Raw genomic sequence first — 24,935 nt, 5'->3', positions numbered from 1 at the left:
TGCTATATAAAGATCAGTTATAATTACAATTATTATATTAACAGTCTATAAGATGTCAGAGAATAATTTCAAATTAAAAGCTTTGGAATGCCTACCTAAAATATATTCTTAATGTCTTATTTTCCTACCAGTTAAAAATATTATTAAATGCTGAGAGTCCTGGCAATATATGAGCAAATCTCAGTTTTGTAGGCAGAAAAGAAATGGGATAAAGGAGGGAGTTTTTACATGTTTGGCTCAAGGTCATAATCACCAAAGAGATTTTTGATCCTTTGCTTTCACCACCAGAGTGCACTTTCCTTGCTGGACATGATAAATTGAATAAATTTGCTCTAATTGAGGGGGGGAAAAAAGCAACAATTAAATCCTTGGGTAAAAAGATGGTGATTATAAGAGATAGGAACATGCCTTTCAAGAGTATTGATGGTAAGCAAGGAGGGAAGATTCTTTCAAAGAACTGGACTCGCACACAAATATCTTGAAGGAGACTAAAGAAGCAGTTACTATGGCAACTCTTGGGGCATTCTTTTATTTGAGTCTCAAGTCACAGAATGGGTAGCTATGGATAATAAATTAGAGCTGCTCAAACAGACCTGAACTAAATAGGTTGAAATCTGACTTACGGTTCAGAGAGAAGTCAAGAAAGGAACTGGTAATCCCAGAATACCTCTCTTAGTGTGTCCATGGTGAGAATCCATGAAGAGGAGGACCCAAATACAACTAATTAGAGGAAGGATAAATCTACCAAATTCTTTTCACTAGCACTGTTTGCATTAAACATTTCCTTATTTTAATTTCTTTTTCATTTTTAGAGGAGAAATTTCTGTAGCTTTGATATAAAAGGGTAAAGTGATATTTAATTGCTAAAAGTGGGGGCTGCTTGCATAACAAGCAATTGTAATCAAAACATTATATATGTATTATATATGTGCGTGTATATATATAAGATTTAGAGGAGATGGGGGAGAGATCTAGGTCATGAAAGATTATAGAAATAGTTCCAGAAAAGATATTTCTAAATCTTTGTGGTTAAGTAAACTAATACTGATTCATGTTAAAAAAGATGTTTCATATTAGAAAGAAGGAAAGAGAGAGGCAAAGAGAAAAAGGAGTAAAATAAGTTCTTGTCCATTAACACTATTACTACTTTCAATATCTTTGACTTAGATATTAATGGAAGTGAAAGAGGAACCATAATGAAACATGTTTTTCTGTGGTTATTTATAAAATAAAGTGGTAAGCAAAACTTTAAAAAATAGCAAATGTTTTAGAAGGGATAACTGAATTCCTAGGATCAACATGAGGCATATAAGCAAGCCAGAATTATTTGAAAACCAGCCCAATTCAATGGAAAATTTGAATGATCTCCATCTAATCAAGGCAATATTCTTCGTAGTAAAAGTCTATTCTTGTATGCCTGTACTTCTGTACTTGACTGTCCTGGCCACTTTGAGCAAAGAGAGGGAAGGAAATCCAAGGAGATTTTTTTGGGTAAGTTACACATAAAAAGAAAGTTTAACATGGATCGAAATGGAAACATTTGGAAGCCAAACCCTAAGTTAATAAAAATCTACTTAAATGTGATTGATGTTGAACAATTAGAAAATAAAGTAGAAGTAAACAGATCAGAGGAAGAATAAAAGAAGGCATTCGAAGGTACCTGGAAAAGAACAAAGAAAAAGGATGTCTGACAAATAGTGAGGTCTGAGTTCCCATGTGGTATTTGGATGTACTGACTGCATTTGCAAAGCTGATTTCTACCTGGGCTTTATGAAACATCTGCAAATTAATTGCTTTGACTTCTTCCAGTTGTTGTCGAAGAGCAACTAGTGTGTCTTGTTTTTCATGTGTATCTTTTTCTAGTAGTTTCATTGCAATCTCCATTTCTGTTTTCATTCCAATCTGCAGCTCCAATTCTTTCTCTAGTTCCTTAGGAGGAAGAGTTACAAGGAAGTCACTTCTTTATTTAAGCTCGTCATGGGAAATCATCTAGTTTAATTTTTGCATGGAGTGCTTCTTGGTCAGGGCCTGTGATATTCATGCTTAATATTGTAAACATTTGTTGGTTTTCCAAATACCTCTTAAAGTAAAAACAAGGAATCACAAGGCTGAAGGAGATTCTGAAAGGTCACACAGAACACTGCAGGCAAGCTCATAATATACTTTCTTTGCATAATGTACTACATGTTTGTAAGCAAAGTGGCTCTGCATCATGCCAACAAAGTCCTAGTGACTGTTGATGTGACTGACAAAACAAACCTTACTTTAAACTTTTGCATTTGTTTCTTTTCTCATTGATTTAGCAGTTGAATGCATTCTTAGAATTCTGTGCTGAATAGCTGAAAACACATCATAGGTTTTTTTGAACCTCTTTTAATGTTTTGTACTCACCAATCGGACTCTCTTTTCCTCTTTCAGTTGTTTCCATACATCACTATACATTTCATCCAGGCCTTGTCGAGTTTGTTTATAAGTATCAAGCTCTACCTTCGTATCCTGTTTTGTCACCTGTATCAAATACAAATATTAGAGTGCCCCAGACAACAACTCTTTTGCTCATTTTATTTGAATGTAGTTACTAACTGGGATGAATGAATTCCAAATTTAAGGAGTCTGAAATCCTGCCTAAAATTGTAATAGCTAACTTTCATATTACGAAAGGAAAAAGAATAAACATTCATAGGTTTAATATAATTAGACAACCAAAAAATGAATAGAAATAGGCCTGGCTTTTTTTTTTAAACCCTTACCTTCCATCTTGGAGTTAATAGTGTGTATTGGTTCTAAGGCAGAAGAATGGTAAGGGTAGGCAATGGGGGTCAAGTGACTTGCCCAGAGTCACACGGCTGGGAAGTGTCTGAGGCCAGATTTGAACCTAGGACCTCCTGCCTCTAGTCCTGGCTCTCAATCCACTGAGCTACCCAGCTGCCCCCAGGCCTGGCTTTTTTGATGGCACTTTTAAAGGATTTATCTGGAAAAAAAACCCAACAATTTAATGTAGAACTATTTCCTCTCTAAAGCATTTACTAGTTATCTTTCAGGCCTGTAGTTGAATCAGGAGAAAGAAGCCATATGAAACTTTTCTCCATCCTACTTAGAAGGAAGGAGTATTCTCCTTCACATTTGTTTCCTCAATAATAGCCCCCCAAATAATTTGAAAACAAGTAACTCTATAATTCCTAATGGATGAAGTATTGCCAGTGTAACGGTTAGGAGATGCCCTGGGCTACCTTCCACAAGCCAGAACAGAATTTCTACTGGGGCAACTTCAAGGACGCAATCATTATTCAGCTCAAAGAGGAGAGCTTGATGGATAAGAACATGCTTATTTTCTGAGGCCAGTTTTCTAAGTCCAATTTCTAACCTCTACACTCTTTTCACTTCTTTCCCGGATTAATTCATTTTGTTCTTTTAACTGTTGCTGTTCTTCTTGAAGTGAATCAATCCGATCTGTAGCTGCTGAAAGCTGGGCAAGAAAGGAGAAGAGTTTTAGTGCAGAGACCACCCATTAAGGTCACTGAAATTCATATACAGAGTTTAAGATACTAAGTTAGACACAAAGTACACAATTCTTACCATTCATATAACAACAGAAGGCTCAGAAAAATTTAGAACTGAAAAGAATTTTTTTCACTTCAGATGAGGGAAACTGCCCAAGGTCATTTAGCTAAGTCTTGCAACTCCTCTTACTATTATTGTGACATTCACTCTTTTAATTCTTTTTCACAATATTCTCAGAGGTCAGGGCATGGATTTTAGTTCTAAGAGTTATTATATCACAGATGAAAGAGAATTACTTTTCAACATCTCTTCTTTTGTCCCATCTGTTCACATAACACTGCCGTAAAGAGCACAGAACTGGCAGTTTTGGCTAAAAGGATATTTCTTAGCTGGTGATTTAAAGTGAAAATTAAAGTTTCAAGTGGTAGAACTTGAGTTGCCAATCTACATAGAAACTTCAAGATAAAAAATCTCAGGTAGGCAAAGTTTAGTATTCAGAGCAAATATTTAAATAGATGAACGAGTTAAAAAAACAAACAACCCATCCTTTTATTTATATTTTTGACAGTTTGTATATAGGGGAAAAATAGGGATTACCCAAAGAAAGATAATTTCTTTGATCAGTGAGGAAGGCTTAAAGACCTGCCAGATATGTTAGGTATAAATAAACAAGCCAGCCCTCCTTATCCCTGCCTCAGAATAAATGTAGAGAAAAGCACAAGAAGAAGGAATGTGACAAATCCTAGTTAGGGCATTTCTCCAATCTTTCCCCCAACTACTGTGAAGGTAAGAGTTTCACTTAAGAACTTCATAAGCCAAACTATGTCAAAGAAATGAATCACTCAGTCTCAGCATCAATCCCAAAGTCCTAGCTGCTAAATAACACGTATTTGATGATGAGAGAAATTGATTGTGTACTCTAGGCTATAGCCTTAAGACTAAGCTTTACGCATAAGGTCACTGTTCAACATCAGACAAGAGGATTCCAGAATTCTATTTTTACAATGATAAAGAACAGATAATAAGTAACATTCATAAGTTATTCTGAATGGTACTTTCCCTGACTAAATTTTTGTAAATTCATCAACAGTCACAATATTCAATCTTAGTAACATCAAGGCTTAGTAACATCTGAAAAATGGGATATGTGCACCGATTTTCTGATCTTGTATTGGCCCCACTGGCCAATAACAGAATAATGCCAACCAGTATAAAATTCCTTTTCAAATTTTTTTTCTAATTGATGAACTAGTGCAAACTGACTAATGATTCATACTTAATGCATACTTATTAATACTAGAAAGCATTTCTCCCAACCCTTCAGAGCAGCAGGATGGAGATGCCTAAGCAGACAGGGACAGCTACCTGAAGAAAGGTTCACAAACAGCTGAGAATGCCATCTCCTGCTAAGAGAGAAGACAAGATGACTATCATGTCCACAAAGGAGTGTCTGCCTGGCAGCTGGTAGAAAACTTTCGACTCTTCCTCATCCCTTGATCTTCCTGTCCTCTCAATTTCCACTTCCTATGTAAGAAACAAGAGAAAGACCATACTATGGAGAGACTGGTCAAGTCTCATAATAAATGCTTGTTTACTTGACTTGGCATGACTTGGTCCCATGCTTCCATGAGGCAGATATTCCAGAGTATTTGTACTTCTCAACAAATGTTATAACCTCTGGTACAAAGGGTAAATATATAATGTATTATCTATAGTTTTGTGCCACAAATGGCTCCTCCATTTGGATTAAAAAACAAACAAAAAACTGTCAAAACTGTAGAGTCACAGATTGTCCACTGAAATCCCACTTTAGTGCCTTATTATGGCATGGAGGAACCCCGGGCTCTTGAGTGATGCTTTAGAAGGCCCTACTAAGCTAGAAAGGCTTTAAATGTAGATCTGGTCATAGAGTACTGTCGAAGAACCAGCCTAGATAACTTTAAAAAGGCCCCTGAATCTTAGTAAATTATTCAGGCCTTTTTTTTTGGTGGTTCTAGACCTATCCTTATTGATATTTAGGGTACACTTATGGTAAGGAAATTCCCATATCCATGCAGGTCAGCGATTCTTCTCTAACTTGAAACTTAAGAGAATCACAAAGGACACTCAGAGTAAATGACTCGAAGGTCATATCACTAGAATGTGTAAAAGGAGAGACTTGAATCCTAGACTTCCTGAGTCTGAGGCTGGCTCCTGACCTTATGCCAAATCAAAGGAACAAGAGCCATAATAATTGAAGTTCTCTCTGGAGAGAGAAGGTTTTCTAGATATTAATCCTATGTAAGGCTTCTAAGTCAATTTTCATTAAGAAACTCTGTAACACATTGACAACAGTAATTATTTATTAAGCATTAACATTTATGAAGCTCTGTGCTAGGTGCTGGGGGAGGGGAAGATAGATAAGATATATAGTCCCTGCCTTCAAAGTACTTACTTATATAATATTTTATAAGAAGTGTATCAGACAGTTATAAAACAAAGTGCTATGTAAGACCTGAAAGGGAAGCTGGTTAGTAACATGAAAGAAGTGAGGGAAAATCTGAGAAGGTATCCTGGAGGAGCTAACATTTAAAGAGAGATATATTATAATGCAAAGGACTTCAACTGGTGAAGAGAGGGAGGGATGGTGTTTCAGAAATAGGTAATACTTCTACAAAGGCACAGAAATGTGTGAGCAAAGTGCATGTCCGTGGGGTAGGGAGTCCAGTTTGGCTGAAACAGAATGAATGGAGGGGAAGAACAAGACATGAAGTTATGGAGGTTGTATGTGACACCCCATCGTGGAAAAGCCTGAACTTGACTCAGGAGGCACTAAAGAGTGAGCAGAGAAGTGAGATGCACAGATCTATTTATACCAAAAAAGCATACTACCAGTAGTATGGATTAATAAGAGAGAAGAAAATAAAAGGGGGGGAAACCTGGAAGAAAGAGAATGCTGTAGTATGAGTGAGTAGCAATGAAACCTATGATTCTGCTGGGACTGAAGACAGGTAGGGATGCATGTACAAGATGTTTTGGATGCATGTACAAGATGGATCTGATCTGGCAAATGACTAGCTATGAGAAGTGAGGGCGAGACAAAGATCTCTACAAGGTTATAAATACTGTAGGTCAGGTGTGCTATAGACACAACTAGTGAAGTCAGAAATGGGGTGGGTTGGAAGAATGATGACTCTGGTCTGGGGCAGGTTAACCCTGAGATGGGGGTAAGGTGATATTCAGGTAGCAAGGTCCTGGAGTCAGTTAAGATGCAAGTCTGGAGTGAAGATGAGATTTACAGATTAGAGATATATATTTGGGTGTTATTTACATAGAGATTATGCTTAATACATGGGTATAAATAAGACTGCTAGGGGAAAGTGGATAGAGCATGAAAACACAGTATCCTTTTGGGGAAAGCCTGGTATAAGAGGTCCAGAGAGGATGAGGTGCCAGTGAAAGAGAAAAGTTTGGTAAAAGATGGTGGAGGAAAACTAGTAGAATATGATGTCTTTTAAATCAAAGGAAGAGGGAGCACCTAGTAGGAGGAATCGAAAGACTACATATTTAGAGCTGGAAGGGATGGGGTGGTCAACAACATCAATAGTTAGAGATATGTAAAGGAAGAGGAAGACTGAAAAAAAGGTCATCAGTGAATTTGGTGACTAGAGTCATTGGTGATCTTTAAGAAAAAGATAAAGAAAAAGAGAAAGAGTAGCTAGAAAGAGGAAAAAATGTAGCTGCTTCAGAAAACATTTAAATAAGTTTGGCAGGAAGGAGAAAAATGGGAGAGTAGCCAGTCAGGCTAGAAAGATTAAGAGTAGGCTTTTTTGGAAGTGGAGAGATCTCAATATTATTTGTAGGCCAATGGGAAGGACTGCTAGGGGTAAGAGAACATTTGTGCAGAAGTTGGAGATAATGGCTACAAGAAGATCCTAGATGTGGGAGAGAATTGGGATTAAGTCAATCTTGACAAATCAAAACCATTTCACATAACTATAATGTCAATATTTTTTAAAAAAATGATTAAGTTTCAAACCTCTTCTTGAAGTTTTGAATTGGTCTTTTCTAGACAATCTATCTTGGCCTGAAGATCCCCAACAGTGCAGCTGTAATAAAAAGATTAAAGACTGAACCTGTGGACAATGAACATATATTCAATCAAGGCAGTGATTCTTACAAGGCTAATTTTTATAAGAGCTCAGGATGCTTTCAATGACCTAGAGTGAAGGAGGAATCTTGTGAACTTCCTCTTTTTTACTCTCCCTTACCTTATTTATTGTTTAAAATTGTAGAGTGTTCACTGGAGGAGATGAAAACTGGAGTATGTGTTTGAAATCTTACAATGATAGGGATGGCAAAAAAAAAAAAGTTTTTACTTTTTCAGATAAGTTTCAGCAATAAAAATAAATTTATCTATAAAATGCTTAAGAATTTCATTTGCTGGCTACAAATGACCAAGATATTCTTGACATAACTTTATTTGCTACAAATGTCTTTATAAAGCTCAACAAGGGGGCAGCTGGGTAGCTCAGTGGATTGAGAGTCAGGCCTAGAGATGGGAGATCCTAGGTTCAAATCTGGCCTCAGACACTTCCCAGCTGTGTGACCCTGGGCAAGTCACTTGACCCCCATTGCCCACCCTTACCACTCTTCCACCTAGGAGCCAATACACAGAAATTAAGGGTTTAAAAAAAAAAAGCTCTCAACAAAACGGATTCATATTACATAGAATGTTGTCTAGCTATCTTCAACCTATAAGGGTGTAGCTTTAAGATATGGGCTTGCTAAGATGGCTACAGCAATCCAGAAACTGATCATACTAGCAGCCTGAAACAAAAAACATCTTCATGCCTACCATATGTGGGTCTATTTTTGCTGACTGTTATCTAGAAATCAGAATAGCTGTATGACTGAGAAACAAATATAAAACTGGGTGCCTAACCGAAGTTATTTGGCATATAACACAGATCAATTAGCTATTTTGATAGTTTCTCTTTTGAAACTTACAATTTATGGTTTGTAGAATACTAGCCAAAAAGATTTGCAAAGCACACTAGAAACTTTTTCCCAAGAGGAAATTCTATCACTCAGTTCCATACAACTCAATTGCTAGCTGTTCCTTTTGTTTATAGACTGAAAATATTGTATGAAAGCTGGAAAGAGACATCTTCAAAAAAGTATGAAAGCATGAGAACATTTCTAGTGAATTTTCTTTGGAAACAAACATCTCATTAAAGGATAATTAACAATTAAGGTTGTAGATTTATAACAACTTTTCATGAAAAATTGCTTTCCACAATAGTAAAAAGCTCACATCTGCAACATGCTTTAAGTTTCACAAAGCATTTTCCTCCTAAAAGCTCTATAAGGTAGGTAACAGTATAAATATTGTCTCCTCATTTTACAGATGAAGAAAAAGGTTCTTAGAAGAAACATGATTTGCCTAATAAGCAATGAAAATAAAAAATGACCGAGCCCTACCTTAAGTGTCTGTTAAGTTCTTCCACATAATTCTTTTGATCAAGGACATCAGTAATTCTTTCATGTCTGTTTTTAAAGAAAAGGAAAAGGGATTCTTTAACTCATTATTTATTCCTCATCTTGGCTCTCTATTTCCCCCAAAAGACAACTATCTCAGATAAGTAGCAGTTATCTCAAATATTAGAAAACCACCAAGTCACAATAATTAAGAAAGAATAGGCTGGAGAACAATTGTTCATCCTCTCAACTAATGAGTGTGTAAAGCTAGTGAAGGAAAAAGAAAGGTGGGGGGAGGGAAGAGGAAGGGTTAGAATGAATTATTGGTGAAATCCTATACTAAAACTGTTGGTAATGACACTTGCATTATTAAAATGTCTCAGAACATGGAATGAAAATGAATATCACAAAATAGGGTTATGAATAAAGTAAATTTTATGTCCGATGTTAAAAATCTTTTCCTTATCCTTTGTTAAGGGCAAATAAAGGAATGCAAAAGCAGAAAAAACAGGACTAGTACTAAAGTAGGAAAAAATCCAAATAAAATATACAGAAGTGAGCAATGATGTCTCTCCTCACTGGACCAGTTCCATATTTCTATTAAAAACAATGAGTTTTGTTACTGGTTGTTGAGGGACTCAAAGTAGATCTGATATGATTCCCAAATAAGCTCATCTCCCTCTGCTTGGTGTGGTTTGGGACTTATACTAACTTGTCAGTCGCCCAAACTTAAGTCTTTAATTTGACCTTCCTTTTAGCCAGTGTTGAGATTCAGGGAATGGGCCTATCTTCTTATTTGGCATAGTTTGGGGTTGGGTTTTTTTAGCCCACAAAACAGTTTAATAGAGCTGGCACTTGCTTTTAAAAAACAAAAGTATATAAACAATAACTGTAGGATTTAATATCTGTTATGCTTAGGTGAAAACTCATTTCTCTTTATTTCTAAATAAGGAACTAGTTCGGTGAGGATCAATATTACTTCAAAAATAACACCAGATGTTTTAATAGGGCTTGCACATATATCTATATCTATATATGAAGGACTTTTGCATCCATTATTTCATAAGATCCTCACAACAGATCTGAGGTGGGTGGGGCAGGGAATACAGAATAGGACCTCAAGAGCCTAAGATGTTAAGTAATTTGCTGAAGGCCATCTGGTTAGTAAACATTCAAGCACAAATTAGAAACCCGGTCATCTCAAGCCTTCTCTGGTGCCCTTTTATATTTACAGATCATCAGAGCTGAGAGAATCTAGTTCTACCACTTTATTATGCAGATGAGAAAACTGAGGCTGAGTAGGGGGCAGGCTAGGAATGGCATTTGTTAAAAGGCAGCAAGTAATGGAGGACTCTGAGCCAGGTCTTCTGACTTCTTGTCCACTCTGCTTTCTATTGCACCAAGGTACTTTCTATTCTACCATAATATCTGCTAAAATTCCATTATAAAGAATAACTGACTGTGTACATACTCTCTGTCACCATCAATGTCCTGCACATCTTTAAGATATAAGGAAAAATCAATCACTCCAACCTGGTTAAAAAAACAAACACACAAGTTTAGACAACTCTTTCCATATAAAAAAATCTAAGACAGCACTTCTTATTTTTTATGCTATTCATTGTCTTCATAATTTCAGCTGAACATTTACATTTCTGTCCCTTCAAAATAATCCCTTCTCTGATTTACGACAAAAGAAATCTATCTACCTCTACAGAAAGAATTGTTGGAATGAGATGCATATCAAAGCATATTATCTTTAACATTCATTTTTTTACGGTTTTATTTTGGGGTTTTGATTATATATGAGTATTTTATATGAATATTCCCTTGCAATAATGACCAGTATGGAAGTATGTTTTGTATGATAACACATGAATAACCCAGATCAAATTGCTTATCATCTCTGCGAGGGGGGGAGGGAAAGCAGGGAGACAGACAATTTGGACCTTATAATTTCAGAAAATATCTTTCAGAAATTGTTATTACAGGTAATTGAGAAAATAAAATATCTTTGAATTAAAAAAATAAAATAATCTTCCCTTGGAGTACATGAATTTTGCTAACAAGAAAACTTGAAGAAATCAAAATATATATTGCTGTGGATGATTTCATTAAAAAAATATTTTGACCCTGGGCAAGTCACTTGACCCCCATTGCCTACCCTTACCAATCGGTTCCACCTATAAGTCAATACAGAGAAGTTAAGGGTTTAAAAAAAAAAAAAATTAAAAAAAAAAAAATTTGCGTAACTACTTTGGAAAATGATCCCAGATATGAAAATAGAATTGTCAGAAGCCACTAAATGGCTTATTCCCTAAGGGAGATTAAGTGACATCCAAGTTCCCATATGTAGTAAGGGTCAGAGGTGTTTAAAGTTAAACCCATGATCTTCTGTTCCTGGGTCCAGTTCTCAATCCACTGAGCCACCTAGCTGCCCCCAGAGAGAGACTTTTCATGAACCAAATGGAACTCTCATGGGAGTTCCCATTCTTCTTGGAAATGGGGGAAAGGGATAATGAGGCCTGGCTCCAGGAGGCCTTCATGGCAATGGGTAAATTATCATGTTATCATGACAGAGGGGGGTGTGTGTGTGTCCTGAGAGTCCACAACACTTGAAAGTACTTTTTCTATTAAGAGAAGAATTACTATAGTAATGTGGTCCCTCCCTCTAAAAATGGCTTTATGCTCCAATTTAATTGACTTTTTTTTTTAAAAGAAGAATCTATTTTAATTATAGAATCACAGGATCTAGCACCAGCAGGGCCAAAAGAGGCCATTTATTTCAGCAGCCAGAATCAAAGAGTCCCTCCTTCTAGACATTGGCCATCCAGCTTCCATTTGAAGACCTTTACTAGGGAGAAACTTGTGAATCTCCATTCCTATCTTATTTTCGGGGAGTGGCGAGGGGATGGGGAGAAGATAAAGAAATTATTCTGAAATTAAACACCAAAAAAGAACCTTTCTATAGACATAGAGCAGAAGACAAAAAAGGGGATTCTATGTGAAACTGCTAATCTCTATTTCATATTGACTGCATTCTTCCTCCTCATCTATCTACTTAGATAGCCAGGCAGTCCATTCTATTTTTGAATAGCTTTAATTCTTAGGAAGTTTTTCATTTCATCAAGCTAAATATCTCCCTTTTTGCAACTTCCACCTACTCTTCCTGTTCAGCCCTCTTGGGCCGTCTGTGCAATAAGTCTAATCTCTAATCCATCTTGAAATTCAACTCTTCAAATACTTAAAAAGACAACTATCACACTCCATCCAAATTTCCTATAGGCTAAGCATTTCATTTTCCTTTCCTGATCTTCATGTGGCATGTTCTCCAGGCTTCCTCACAAAAGAGGCACCATCTTCTGGACAGATTCCAGTTTGTTTATTTCTTTCTTAAAGTCCAGCGTCCAGAAAAGAGCTTGGAACTCCAGCTCCAGTATGACTGGGGTAGAAAAGGAACCATTACCTCCTTAACTTTTTCCCTGTTGTTCTTTTCTTAATGTAGTTTAGGAAAGTATTATTTTGATCTTTAAATAAAATAATAAATGCACCAGTAATTGTTATAGAACAGCTGGAAACACTTAAAACAATGGACTTATAACAAATTCTCAAACTGTTATTTGTTCCAAGTGTATGACATCCAAGTGCATGTCTTTATAAATACTTTATATAAATACTGGTTTAACACAAGTGTTTCATCTATAGTAAGAATTCTATTTCACCTGAGAGTCCAAATCTTCTCCTTTTAAGCAAAGGTTAGCATCAAGAACATTGAGGCCCACCAGCAGACCTACAATTACTGTTCCTTCTTCTTCCATCATCAATGCCTCAGGTTCGTAGAATTCACTAAGAGAGATTGGCAACCACCAAAGTTATGCTTAGTTTAACATCAATAATGGGAAAACTGTATTTAAGAATAATGCTGATATTTAGATATTCTAAGCCTAACTTGATATGGTCTAATGCAAGTTTTAAATTTCTCCCAAATCATATCTGTGAATACTTCAACTTGTTCTTCAAAGTTGCCTAATTGGAGGCACCAATCCAATGCTCATTATTACTTTCTGATTTATAAAAAATACTAGAGATATTATCCTACTTAGTAACAGAAGTTGAACAATTTAGACAAATTTATGAATACTATTATGACCTTCTAGGGAATAATATCTCACCAGAAAAGGGTCCTCCCCATTCCCCACCTCTGTACAAAATGGACAAAAGAATTAAAACTCTCATGAGGAACCAACTTTATGAAATAATATGTCGTAGAATATTCTCCTATAATCAGCCACTGGCAATTAGAAGAAACAAAAATCAGGTATCTGGGGCTTGCATAAATATAAATACCAAAGATGCATTCAGGCCCATAGCAAAAATATAGCAGGTATCACATATACTATAAATATGGATTTTATGTCAAATCCTCTGATATTTATATGCTGACATTTCTTCTGTCAATTGGTCATGGTAGTGATATTCTCTTATAAGAAAAGTTTTTTTCTATCTCTATTAAAAATAATCATAAAGCCTATATTCCCCATATATTCTCCATGATTTCTCCAGGTTATTTGTTCCAAATAAGCACTAATCATTGTCAATTCTGTAATTTAACAAAATGCCAAACAGCCATTATTAATACTGACAACAAAATTTCTGAATGTTACCAGACCTCAAAAAATGAAAAACTTAACACTATACTATGGCTACAGAGTAAATGCTATTCTTTAGACAATTATAACACCTCATATTTTTATGGCATTTTAAGGGATATCAAACCTTTTCTTCATAACAGTCCTTTAAGATTGGTATTGACAAAGTATTATTTCTATTTTGAAGACGAGACACTAAAGCTCAAAGAACTTAAATGACTTTCCTAGTGTGACATAACTGGTTAGGTGTGAAAGTCAAGTCTAGAACCCAGAACTCCTGATTCATAATGCGATTTCCACAACACTGTTCTGACTCTAAGATTATGGCTACAAACACTGCTACTGGTATTATGGACCACAGAGTATTTCTAAGATTAATAATGGTAATCTGAATGTGAACTATAAATCATAGTCTTGCCTAAAATAAAAATCATGTATTTCTAATCAAACAATAGACAGCTATTAGAAATGTAAAAAAGATAATAAAATACCTTAAGAGATGCTTATTATCTATAAGCACTTTCAGATAATCTGCCAATTTCTTTTGCATGAGTGCAAGATAAAGCCAAGCCCTTCCTCTTCCTACTGCTGTCCTAAAATTAAAACAGATGAATCAAAATATCAGTAAAAATCAAACCAGAAAAATCCAAAGCAAACTTTATTCATGTTTAAGAAACACAATTAGATAAAATTCTTTCAAAAGATACATACTTTTCTTCAAGACTGAAAAAATTATGTCAGATTTAAATAAAAAGATACAAACATTCTTATAAAGTAAGTAAAGTAAAAATAAGTAGAAGCCTTGAATTTAATCATGGGGTAACAGTTTTATGACTTGAAAAAAAATGTGGGTTGTAAATAGCTACTTAAAAGAATTAAAATCATGAAATAACATGGAGAAAAATAACAAAACTAAAACTAAAAATTATCACTTAGGATAAGCTATCTTTCATCTAGATGAAAGATAGCTTATCCTAAGTGATTATTTTGAATAGAACTGAGATTAATGTTTAACTCTTTAGTTAATAAGAATACTGGGAACTATAGAAATAACAAAAGCCAAGGAAAAAAGAGAAAGTTCAATTCAGTTTTTTTTTTTTGTCTTTTTTATTTATTTATTTATTTTTATTTTAAACCCTTAACTTCTGTGTATTGACTTATAGGTGGAAGAGTTGGTAAGGGTAGGCAATGGGGGCCAAGTGACTTGCCCAAGGTCACACAGCTGGGAAGTGTCTGAGGCCAGATTTGAACCTAGGACCTCCCGTCTCTAGGCCTGGCTCTCAATCCACTGAGCCACCCAGCTGCCCCCTCAATTCAGTTTTAAGATGGATGCAGACCAAACCAGTATATAAAATCTGCCTGGCAACTTCTAGTTTGATTCCAAACTGCTTGACAGTAAAATAATTTGACTGAAATGAAAGCAAATAATGTTAGCATAGCACTGTGTATACTATAAATAGTTTCTAGAACTTGTAAAAAATTCAGGATAATTTTAAAAAGCAGTAAAATTGCTGTATCTTCTTAAAGCCAAAAACTTCCCCAATGCTTGTTTCTTAAGAGAGCACGTATAACAATACCATTGATATAGTTTTCTTTAAAATGACTAGAATTTGGGATTTAGCTAACTTGATTTCTCTGGCACTTTGTATTTACAAGATTTCATCAAATCTCAATGGCCCATTTTCTATTAGACTGTGGAAATGCACAAGGTTAACATATTTGAGTTCCATCAAGCATAACAACAAGCATTAGCATATAAATCCAAACTGGGTCAAAAGATATCCTCTATATATATATTAGGGCCTAAAATTAGGCCCAAATTCTTAGATTATAGCTTAAAACCTGAGAAATCAGAGAGTAGGAACTGAGCCCAAGACTTTTGGCTCTAGAGCCAATGCTGTCCACTGTCCCATAATGGAATCCACTCTCAGCTATCCATTAATTTACACAATGAATCCAATACATCTGAAGCATCTTTTCATGAAATTTCCAGGATGATGAAATAATGCTCCAGTATATAGTGAAAAAGAAGGGTCTCGAGATTATCTAGGCTAACCCATTCATTTGACACAGAGAAGGAATCTGAGGCTAATGATCATGTTGACATAAAAAGTATCAGTTTAACTCAACACTCTTAGGCTATAACCTAAATATGATGGTTTTCTTATTAAATATTTCTTGTTTAGCTGAATCTTTATATGGGTTACAGAGAACTTGCAGAAAGGATTAAATTTGTTGGAAGACAAATTATTTTTTTTAAACCAAGAATTTGTGTGACTACTTCCCACTCACTTTAACTCTGGCAGATTTTTAACACTAGTAGCTATATCTGATGCTTCTGGACAAAGTTTCTCCACCAGTTCCAGGGGACCAAAGAAAGACTTATTTTGGCCAATAAAACTCTTCTTAGCTACAAGGAAAAATACAAAACTCTGTTAATAAGGTAAAAGTTCAAAACCTCTTTAACTACAAAACAAAACTACAACTTGCAATTGTATTTTATCATTACTATTTTCTAAATTCTTGACTCTCCTGAGTTCAGAGAACTCTTAAGGGATCACCTTATCACCTGGTGTGGTAGCACACAACTATGATTCAGAGGTTGAGGCTGAAGGATCAAATGAGCTGGGAAGTTCTGAGCTGAGAAGTTCTGAGCTGAAGGAGGCTAAGCCAAATCAATCAGGTATCTACTAAGGCTGGCACCAATATAATGAGAATCCTAGAGGTGATTAGGGCACCATGATGTCGGAGTGAACCACTCTATTCTATTGGAAATAGAGTAGATCAAAGTAGTAGTGGGTCCAGACCTGTGAGTAGTTATTTCATCTTCAACCTGGCCGATATGAGACTCAATATAAAAAAAAAAGGGGGGGGGGTTGGAATCACCTAGTCTGGTCACCTTATTTTGCAAATGAGAAAAATGAGATCCTGAGGAAATAGACACTTGTACCCAGTCACACTGACTTAATAGAAGGGCTGGTACTAGAAGCTAGGGCTTCTGCTACCTAGTTCTATTACATCATACTATTTTCTATAACTGATGTAATTTTTTGTTTGGTTTGAATTTTTAAGGGACAATATGTTTTAAGCAGAAAAATAATATCCATAAACCAAATAGAGCAGCTAGGCTAAGCTAATTACTCACACATACAAATATTTGATTTGAAAAGATAAACCTAAACTATTTTAGTATTCCTGCTGCCAAAGCAAGAACTACTTAAAAAAAGGCAACCCCTCCTTTTAATCCTTGCTATCACTAAAATTCACCTCTTCTAATCATTCTCTTTAAATACTCCAGTCCAAATTCTCATGTTCTGCAATGCAACAATGCTCACCTTTCAGTCCATGTTTGAGACAGTGCTCCATCACCACAAAGAATTGCTGCAAAGGGGCATAGTCTGCATCCAAGCTTCTACCTAGAGTCAGGGCTGACTGGATCAAGACTTTAATACTCAGCTTCATCATATTCATCAGATTGGAGCGTTCTTCCATCATTTGGCATTTAGCAGCTGTTGAAAAGAAGGGATACCTTGCTTAATTTGACTAGTGAAAAATTAATGAGACCAAATTAGCATTTGGTGGGGCCTGACATGAATCCACCTCTGGGGATTTGGAAAGCAAAACCTAGTGTCTCAATTATGCACTTTGGGATTTTAACATATTTATGCTCTTAATATTAAGCACATTAAGGACAGGATGGAACCTAATCGATAACATTTTTGCCGAGAACCTGATAACATGCTGGTCTGATTTCACGGTTCCAGTCTCATCTTCCATGGAACTTTCCCCTCTCCCTCTACCCCCACCCCAAAGTTTTTCTGTTTGGAAATTTGCCCAAGAATTCATTAAATAAAAACCAAAGATGAGAATAAGACTTCTCGACACAACTGGGCTGATATTAGGGTACGACCTTGCACTTTCAAGCTTGCTTACAAGACCCAGGGGAACAACTTGGAGAACCGAGTCACCTCACCCCAACATCAGCCCACAGAAAGAAACTGAGTAACAATCGATAAGCAGCTCGCCCCCACAAAGTGCTTCTTTACAGTTAGACAAGCCTTTCCCTCGCTATGCCCCCAGGGAGCTAAGCTCAGGCCCCCATAAAAGAATTTTAAGCAGTACTAAAAGGGCCTGGAGGAATCTAATTCCTTCTTTTTACAAAGGAGGGCGCAGAGGCCCGAAAAGGGGGCGGGGATTGATGCACCCAAGGCCCAGCTCCGGCGCCAGCCACCAAAGCTTGCAGCCCGAAAGGGTCGGCCTGTCCCTTCGGCTTCTGCCTAGGTCCGAGCCGCTTCTTGCCAGATCTTTCCAAGCTCTCTACCCTGAGAAGCCCAGTCTGGATCTGGCCCACTACCACCCCTCTCCCCGGGCTTCCTGCTTATCAGGCGCGCCACAGAAACTAGGGAACTAGCTTGAACCAACAACCCCTCCACACGGCCCCAAAGGCCAAGTTAAAAAAAAAAAAAAAAAAAAAAAAAAAAAGATTCAGTTACCCCGGGGGCTTCTCCCGGGCGGTCAGAGAATGTTGCCTAGGAGACGGCCTCACGCTCTCTAGGGGCTTCTCTGGATTGGACGTCCGGCCCAGCAGCTTTTCTGTCTTTGACCAATGAAAACACAGAGATTCGCGCAAGACGCGATTCTTCCTCCAACCCAAGCGCGGGGAAGGGGGCATCATCCCGCCTCCAATTCCTGGGCGAGGGAGAAGGGGGTAGCGAAAATGGAGACAACCACGCCCTTCTCACTGCGGGAAATCCCCGCGAGTCTCGCGAGACAAAGTCAGAGAGGCGCCATTTTATGCTCTCCTCCGGCTTCAGTCCTGACATGGTGCCTTCCCGCGCTGAGCGGGCTGAGGCACTTCTGGAGGGGCGGGGCTGCGGCATTCTGGGGTCATGGGGCTAAGGGAAGGATTCCGGTCCCACAATTTGATTTTAGCTCGTCAGTGTCGCGGCCCTGCCTTAGCTTCCTTTCATCTTGACTTCGGTTTTACCAAAAATGAGTCCAGGCTTGGAAGCCTAACAGGAGCAGCACTGGCCGGGGTGGGGTCATGATTTCCGCCGTGCGCGCCCTTCCTCCCATACTTCCCATCTGACAGTTTCGTGTTAGCTCCGACCCCCTAGACTCCACTTTTTGTCTTAGCCCAGAGTCCGGCACACAGCAGGCGCTCAGTAAATGTGTGTGGAAATGGAAATTCCCCTCCCCCGCCCCCTCCTATTAAAGCACTTCGGAACCGAAGAAATAGCCCTGACACTGAAGACAAAGAATCTGGGTTCAAATAAGACACCCTTTTGTTGTTAATTCACCATCCCTAAGCTTTAGTTTCCTAATGGATTAATTAAGTGAGGGGATTGGGCTAAATGCTGTCACAGGGCCTTTCCAACACTAGATCTGAGTTCCCTTTTAAACAAATTCAGCAGTGCTTTGACAGCTTTCTCTTAGCCCAACAACACCCTGCTCCTCAGAGTCACATCTTTGACAGCTTTTGCATAAACATTCGGCCTTGAGGTCATAAATTTAGCAAAGACTTTTTTGGGGAAGGAAAGAAAACCATTGTTATCATGAGATATGAGATGTTATTAATTGAAGGGCCATGTTTGGCCTAAATTCCCTGTAAAATTCAGCTCCTCATCACTCAAAAGAATAGCTATATAGATGTTTCAATTAAACTACCTGATTGTCTTGATCTGGCAAGATATTGCTTTAAATAGGGAAGGCGAAGCAAGAAGTATACAGCACCATATATACAGTGCCAGGCACTGTGTCAAATCAAGTTTTAAATCATATAATTTAAGGGCTGTATGAAGAGAGTCCTTAGTAGGAGACTGTGGGTTGGAATCCCAATTGAATAACTGTAAACTCCAGAAAGTCACTTTACTTTCAGTCTCAGTTTCCTCATCCTTAAAATGAGGACTCTGACTAGACATTCTTGAAGGTCTTTTCCAATTTTTAAAAACCCTTATCTTCTCTTTTAGTATCAATTCTAAAACAGAAGTGTGGCAATCTGGGTTAAATGACTTGCTCAGGGTCACAAAGCTAGCAAGTATCTGAGGTCACATTTGAACTAAACTCTAGGCCTGTTGCTGTAACCACTGGGCTACCTCACATTAAAGGACTGTTGGAGGGAATCACACAACTACAGATTCAATTGTGTCCTGAACTGTGAGCATCTTTTATAGGGGAAGTTGGAATATACTGTATGGCTTATGATAAGTAGGGCAATTTGGCTGGAACGGAGAATGCAAAAGGCCCTATGGACTAAATTTGTGATTTCAATGACAGTGAACTCCCAGGTGAGGAAACTCTCAACAACTTTGAGTGTTGAGTTGCCAAAAAGCACTAAGAGTTCTGTAACTTGTGCAGGCTCACAGATGCAGTGAGTGCCAAAGGGTGAATTTGAACCCAGACACTTTGGACTTTAAAGCCATCTATCTACTAGGTAAACACTCTTTCTCACTATAAGGTGTAAAGTGAAATCTTTCCAAAAAGAAAGTTGGGAACCAAATTGTAAAGGGCTCTAAATGTCAGATCAGAGGCATCTAGAGCAGGGAAGTAATGTGGTCAGACCTTCATTTTATGAATGTATTTTGGGAATAGTGTAGAGGATGGATTAGAAAGACTAATTAGGAGGGTACTGCAATAGTCCAGATAGGAAGTGATAAGGGCCTGATTTAGTGTTGAGTGTGTGAAAGAAAATAGGAGGACAAAAGTGAGCAATACTTCAGATGAGATTTGGCAGCTGATTGGACCTAGAGATAGGGAAGAGTCTCAACTTGTAAATGGACAGATGGTGGTATCAATGAGAGAAAAGGGAAGGTAGGAGGATGGCTGAGTTTTGACCCTTGAATCATTCCTTTTCTAAATTCTATTTCTTCCTATCCATTAGTTTATTCCTGTCAACAAACATCTGCATGTCTCTCTCTATTCTTTATAAATCTTCACTTGACCTTAATGTCCCTTCAAGATATTGTACTACATTTTGTTTTTTTCAAATCTGAGCTCCTATAAAAAGCCATTGAAACTGAAGCTGCTCTCTCCAAGGTTACCAGTGATCTCTTAATTGCTACATCTGACAATCTTTTCTGATACTTCATCTTTGACATATTTGTAGCTTCTGACAATGTGTGTTACACCTGTTGTGAGGAAGATTATTACTTAGTTATTAGCTTAGTTTTAGTATTAGACCTAGCAGGAAGGGCTGGAGAATTCCAAGATGGAATAGGGAAGCAGGAAGTGGCTCTTGCACTCTGAGAGAGACTCCATGGTGGTTGGGGCAAGTTGCAACTAACTTTAGGAGACACCAGATTGCCAGAGACCCTGTGGAAAGACCGTCACCTACTTGTGGGAGATTTTGGTAGAGACTGCTAATCCCAACCTGAGTTGCAGGTCAATTTGGGCTGGGTCAGCGCCCAGAATCTACCCACCTGGAAGAGTATAGCAGGTGGTCCAGGAGGAGCAGAAACACCACTCATCTAACCCCCTCTCACCTTCCCTTTCAACTAAGTACAGTTAAGCAAAACAAATCTACCCCCTGGCCAATTGTATTTCACACCTATAATCCACCTCTTCTTAAAGGAAAGAATGTCAAATGATGTCAAAGACAGATGTCAAAGAAAGTCAATGATGTCAAAATTGGTCACTGAATTGAAAGAAGTTTTGAAGTTTTTCAGGTTTCTTTTACATGATTGTGGGCAATGAGCAAAATGTCCTGATTACTTCTCTGTATCAAGTTTCTTTTGTTTCATGTTTATTGTTTCTTTTAGTGCACTCTCTGAGTTTCTGTGACACAACCCTGTTCAGGTTTTTCCATTGTAGGTTTGTATCTTCAGATGCCTGCTGGGAATCAACAATAGAATGTCCCAAAGACATCTAAATTTAAAACAGAACTTCTCTAAATCAACCCTTCTATATTTCTGTTGAGGATACAACTAGTCTTCTAGTCACTCAGATTCACAACCATTGCATTGTTCTTAACTTTTCCATCTCCCTCAATACCACATCCAATAAATTGCAGTCTTGTTGATTCTACTTCTATAACAAATGTCACATGTGCCCCTTTCTTTCCCCATTCATATGACTTCCATTCTAGTTCAGAGCCTTACTTCTTGCCTAGACTACTACAATCGTTTCCTAAAAAGCTTTCAATGTCTCCCCTGTTCCAATCAATTTTCCACGCCCTAGCAAAGATAATCTTCCTAAAGCACAAATCTGGTCATCTTATTTCCCTGCTCAAAAATTGTCAGTGGCTCTCTGTTGCCTTTAAGATAAAATACAAGTGTCTGAAGTTTAAAGCTCTTCTTCATGTATTCTACATTACAACCTTCCCTACTTCCCTAAGGTTGGCCATTTATTTCCTGCCTTTGCACAGGCTACTTTATGCCTAGAATGCAATCTTACTTCTGTTTTTAGGAATCCCTAGCTTCTTCCTTCAAGGCTTAGCTCATGTACTTTTTCTGATCACTGTTAACTGCCCTCTTCCCTCCTCAATATCATGCAGTCACTTAACTGTTTACATGCTGCATCCCCTCAGTAGAATGTAAGTTCCTTTAAAAGAGGGACAATTTTTTTTTGTCTTTGAATTTCTAGTGCCTACCACAGTGCCTTGCATATACTAGGCTCTTAAGAAATGCTTGCTGGACTGGATTCTTTCTAATGTAGCCTTGTGAAAAGTCAGAATCTTTGTTATTCTGTGCCATCTTTGTTACTTGAATATTCTTTATTTCCCCCAAAATAGAGATGATACCACTTAGCTTAACTCAATTCCAGGAAAAAAAGATGAGCCTGAATCTTGAAAAGGAAAATTACTATAGGATTTTGCTGTGTGTGTGTAAATGTGTGTGTTCATGAGTATGTTGTATGCAAATTTATAACAAAATGATAAAGACATTTCATGTAGATTTGGGGCTAGAATTATCTTTTTTTTTTTCAGAACACTAACAATTCCCAATAGAAATGTCTTCAACTATACAGATGAGTAATTTCCCTTTTGGGAATAGTGCTTTGGGGAAAAAATTGTCTGAACTAGTACAAATGAAAATAGTGGCCTACATTTGCTAAGGCAACATTCACAAATCTTAGGGGGCAGAAATGGATTACCAAATAGTATTTATATGAACAAATTATTGCACAGATATTATCCAGTGATTCAGGATTACATTCTTAGGGAAAATTCTTAGTATAGTACATTTTTTTAAATATTAAATTGCTACTTAACAAAGTTGGTAAGTAACAAGATGGAATAAGAGACCAAGCAATGGAGTTAATAGCACTCATGGACATTAAAATCTAAGTGGCTGAGACCTTGCCTTTAAAATACACTGTTGCCCAAGATGTGACACAGTATGTAAAAAAAAAAAAAAAAAAAAAAATCTACTTCACAAGACTTAAGAGAGGAGTCTGGTTATTTTTACACAGTTGCTAAGAAATGACTATATTAAAATAGTCAGGTGGAAATCTGCTACATATACTGGAGATAATAGAATCTTGCCACTGTTTGCTAAAATTCCTTGTTAAATCTGTATAGGCCTATGATGAAATATTAAGCTTTCTTCAGTCTGGAGCCATTGTTAACTATGAGGAAAGATATTATGAAATAATAAAAGGTGAAATAGTTTAATGGTAATACTTGTTTTATACATATAAACTTTGGTAATACTGTGACTAGAGGTACTCAAATATCTGACTTTCTTCCTTCCAAAAACCTTTATCTTCTGTCTTATCATCAATTCTAAGAAAGAAGAGTGGCAAAGGCTAGACAATTGGGGTTAAGTGAAGGGTTTCACAGCTAGGAAGCATCTATGACCAAATTTGTGTCTAGGTCCTGTGCTCTCTCCACTGTGCTACCTAGCTGGCCCTCAAATACCTGTTGTTTAACAACATTTTTTCCCCAAAGGCAGGTGTTAGGTAGTTTACCTTTTGTATTGGAGAAATTAGTGGTGTAATAAATGCCAAAATGAACTGGCTGGTTATACCCTGATTTCACTAATCTGGGCAGATGACATTTGAAATAAATGTCAACTTTCTTTTAAAAGGCAGACTGGCATTTTAGATCAGTATTTCTGAAATTAAGGATCAAGGGGCTGTTGGAGAACTGTATTACTGACCATGTCTGTAGAATCACAGATTTAGAGTTGGAAGGTTATCTAGTTTTTTTTTTATAGATAACAATACCGAGGCACAGAGAGGTTAAATAACCTGGATACACAGGTCACAAAGGTAAGTTTCAGGTCCTCTGACTCCAAATTTTTTCACTCTACCATAATTGTCTCACTCTGAGATTCATCCTCCATTTTCTCCAGAACTACTCTCTTCTCTTTATCTCTTCCAAAGAGGCCATTAAGAGTTTAGCTATGTTGGGGCATTCAGAATTACTTGATGAAAAGCTTAAGCCCTGCTCTACAACTTACTTCTTCAAAGTGCAATATTATTCATCTGTAAAAAGTGTATATTTATAAATGACACTTTCAAGAAAATAAGATGATGAATTTAGTGGCAAGAACTCTGGAAAGAACACTGAACTGAGAGTTAAGAAACTTTGGTTCAGCTATCCACAACCAGAGAAAGAAATGTGGGAGCAGAAACATAGAAGAAAAACTGCTTGACCACATGGCTCGATGGGGATATGATTGGGGATGCAGACTCTACATGATCACCCTAGTGCAAATATCAATAATATGGAAATAGGTCTTGATCAATAACACATGTAAAACCTGGTGGAATTGCATGTTGGCTATGGGAGGGAAAGAATATGAATCATGTAACCATGGAAACATTTTCATAATTAATAAAATAAAAAATAAAAAAAGAAACTTTGGTTCAAGTCCAAGTCTCCTACTGAATTGTTGTGTGACATTGATCAAATTACTTCAGTTAGCAGAGTGTAAACTCCTTGAAAGCAGGAATTTTTTATTTCTATCCCGGGACCTAGCAGTGATTTGCACATAGCAGGCACTTAAATTTGTTTTATTGATTAAATTTCCCATCTGCCCTCATAAGCAATTCAAATAAAGATTCACATTTATTTAGCTCTTTACTGTAAGAGTGAAATTTGGGAGATGCCATCTTTAAGTATATATATATATATATATATATATATATATTGTAAAAAGTGAAATTTGGGAAATGTATAAAACTATGTATTTTCTGGACACAGGGAAATTATCAAACTACATTTCCCGTGGTCCAACAGGTTTCTGGTTCCGGTTCTTTGGGCGTGGGGAGGCCTACGTCTCCCTGCAGAGAAGAGATAATCTCCTGGGTTAGGGGGAGTGGTCTCTTGGCTAGCAGGCTCGGGGAGAGATGAGAAGTAACAAAATGGAGGCGGCAGTTTTG

At 37.2% G+C, this 24,935-nt stretch overlaps 1 protein-coding gene across 1 annotated transcript in view; it reads right to left on the bottom strand.

Moving 5' to 3' along the window:
* LOC123237522 (RUN and FYVE domain-containing protein 1-like) overlaps positions 1 to 24,935 on the bottom strand; it is a 44,117-nt gene that overhangs the window by 8,899 nt on the left and 10,283 nt on the right. The window contains exons 2-11 of the mRNA XM_044664492.1: positions 16,946 to 17,119; positions 15,903 to 16,020; positions 14,102 to 14,203; positions 12,684 to 12,807; positions 10,433 to 10,494; positions 8,965 to 9,030; positions 7,520 to 7,589; positions 3,365 to 3,466; positions 2,392 to 2,508; positions 1,762 to 1,929 (exon numbers count right to left, since the gene is read on the bottom strand). Of these exons, the coding sequence (XP_044520427.1) occupies positions 1,762 to 1,929; positions 2,392 to 2,508; positions 3,365 to 3,466; positions 7,520 to 7,589; positions 8,965 to 9,030; positions 10,433 to 10,494; positions 12,684 to 12,807; positions 14,102 to 14,203; positions 15,903 to 16,020; positions 16,946 to 17,119 (1,103 nt within the window). The remainder of the gene's footprint in view (positions 1 to 1,761; positions 1,930 to 2,391; positions 2,509 to 3,364; positions 3,467 to 7,519; positions 7,590 to 8,964; positions 9,031 to 10,432; positions 10,495 to 12,683; positions 12,808 to 14,101; positions 14,204 to 15,902; positions 16,021 to 16,945; positions 17,120 to 24,935) is intronic.

The sequence above is a fragment of the Gracilinanus agilis genome, chromosome 2 (genome assembly GCF_016433145.1).
Source record: "Gracilinanus agilis isolate LMUSP501 chromosome 2, AgileGrace, whole genome shotgun sequence".
NCBI classification, from domain to species: Eukaryota; Metazoa; Chordata; class Mammalia; order Didelphimorphia; family Didelphidae; genus Gracilinanus; species Gracilinanus agilis.
Note: the sequence above shows the minus strand (reverse complement) of the source record. Positions and strands in the feature narration are given on the sequence as shown.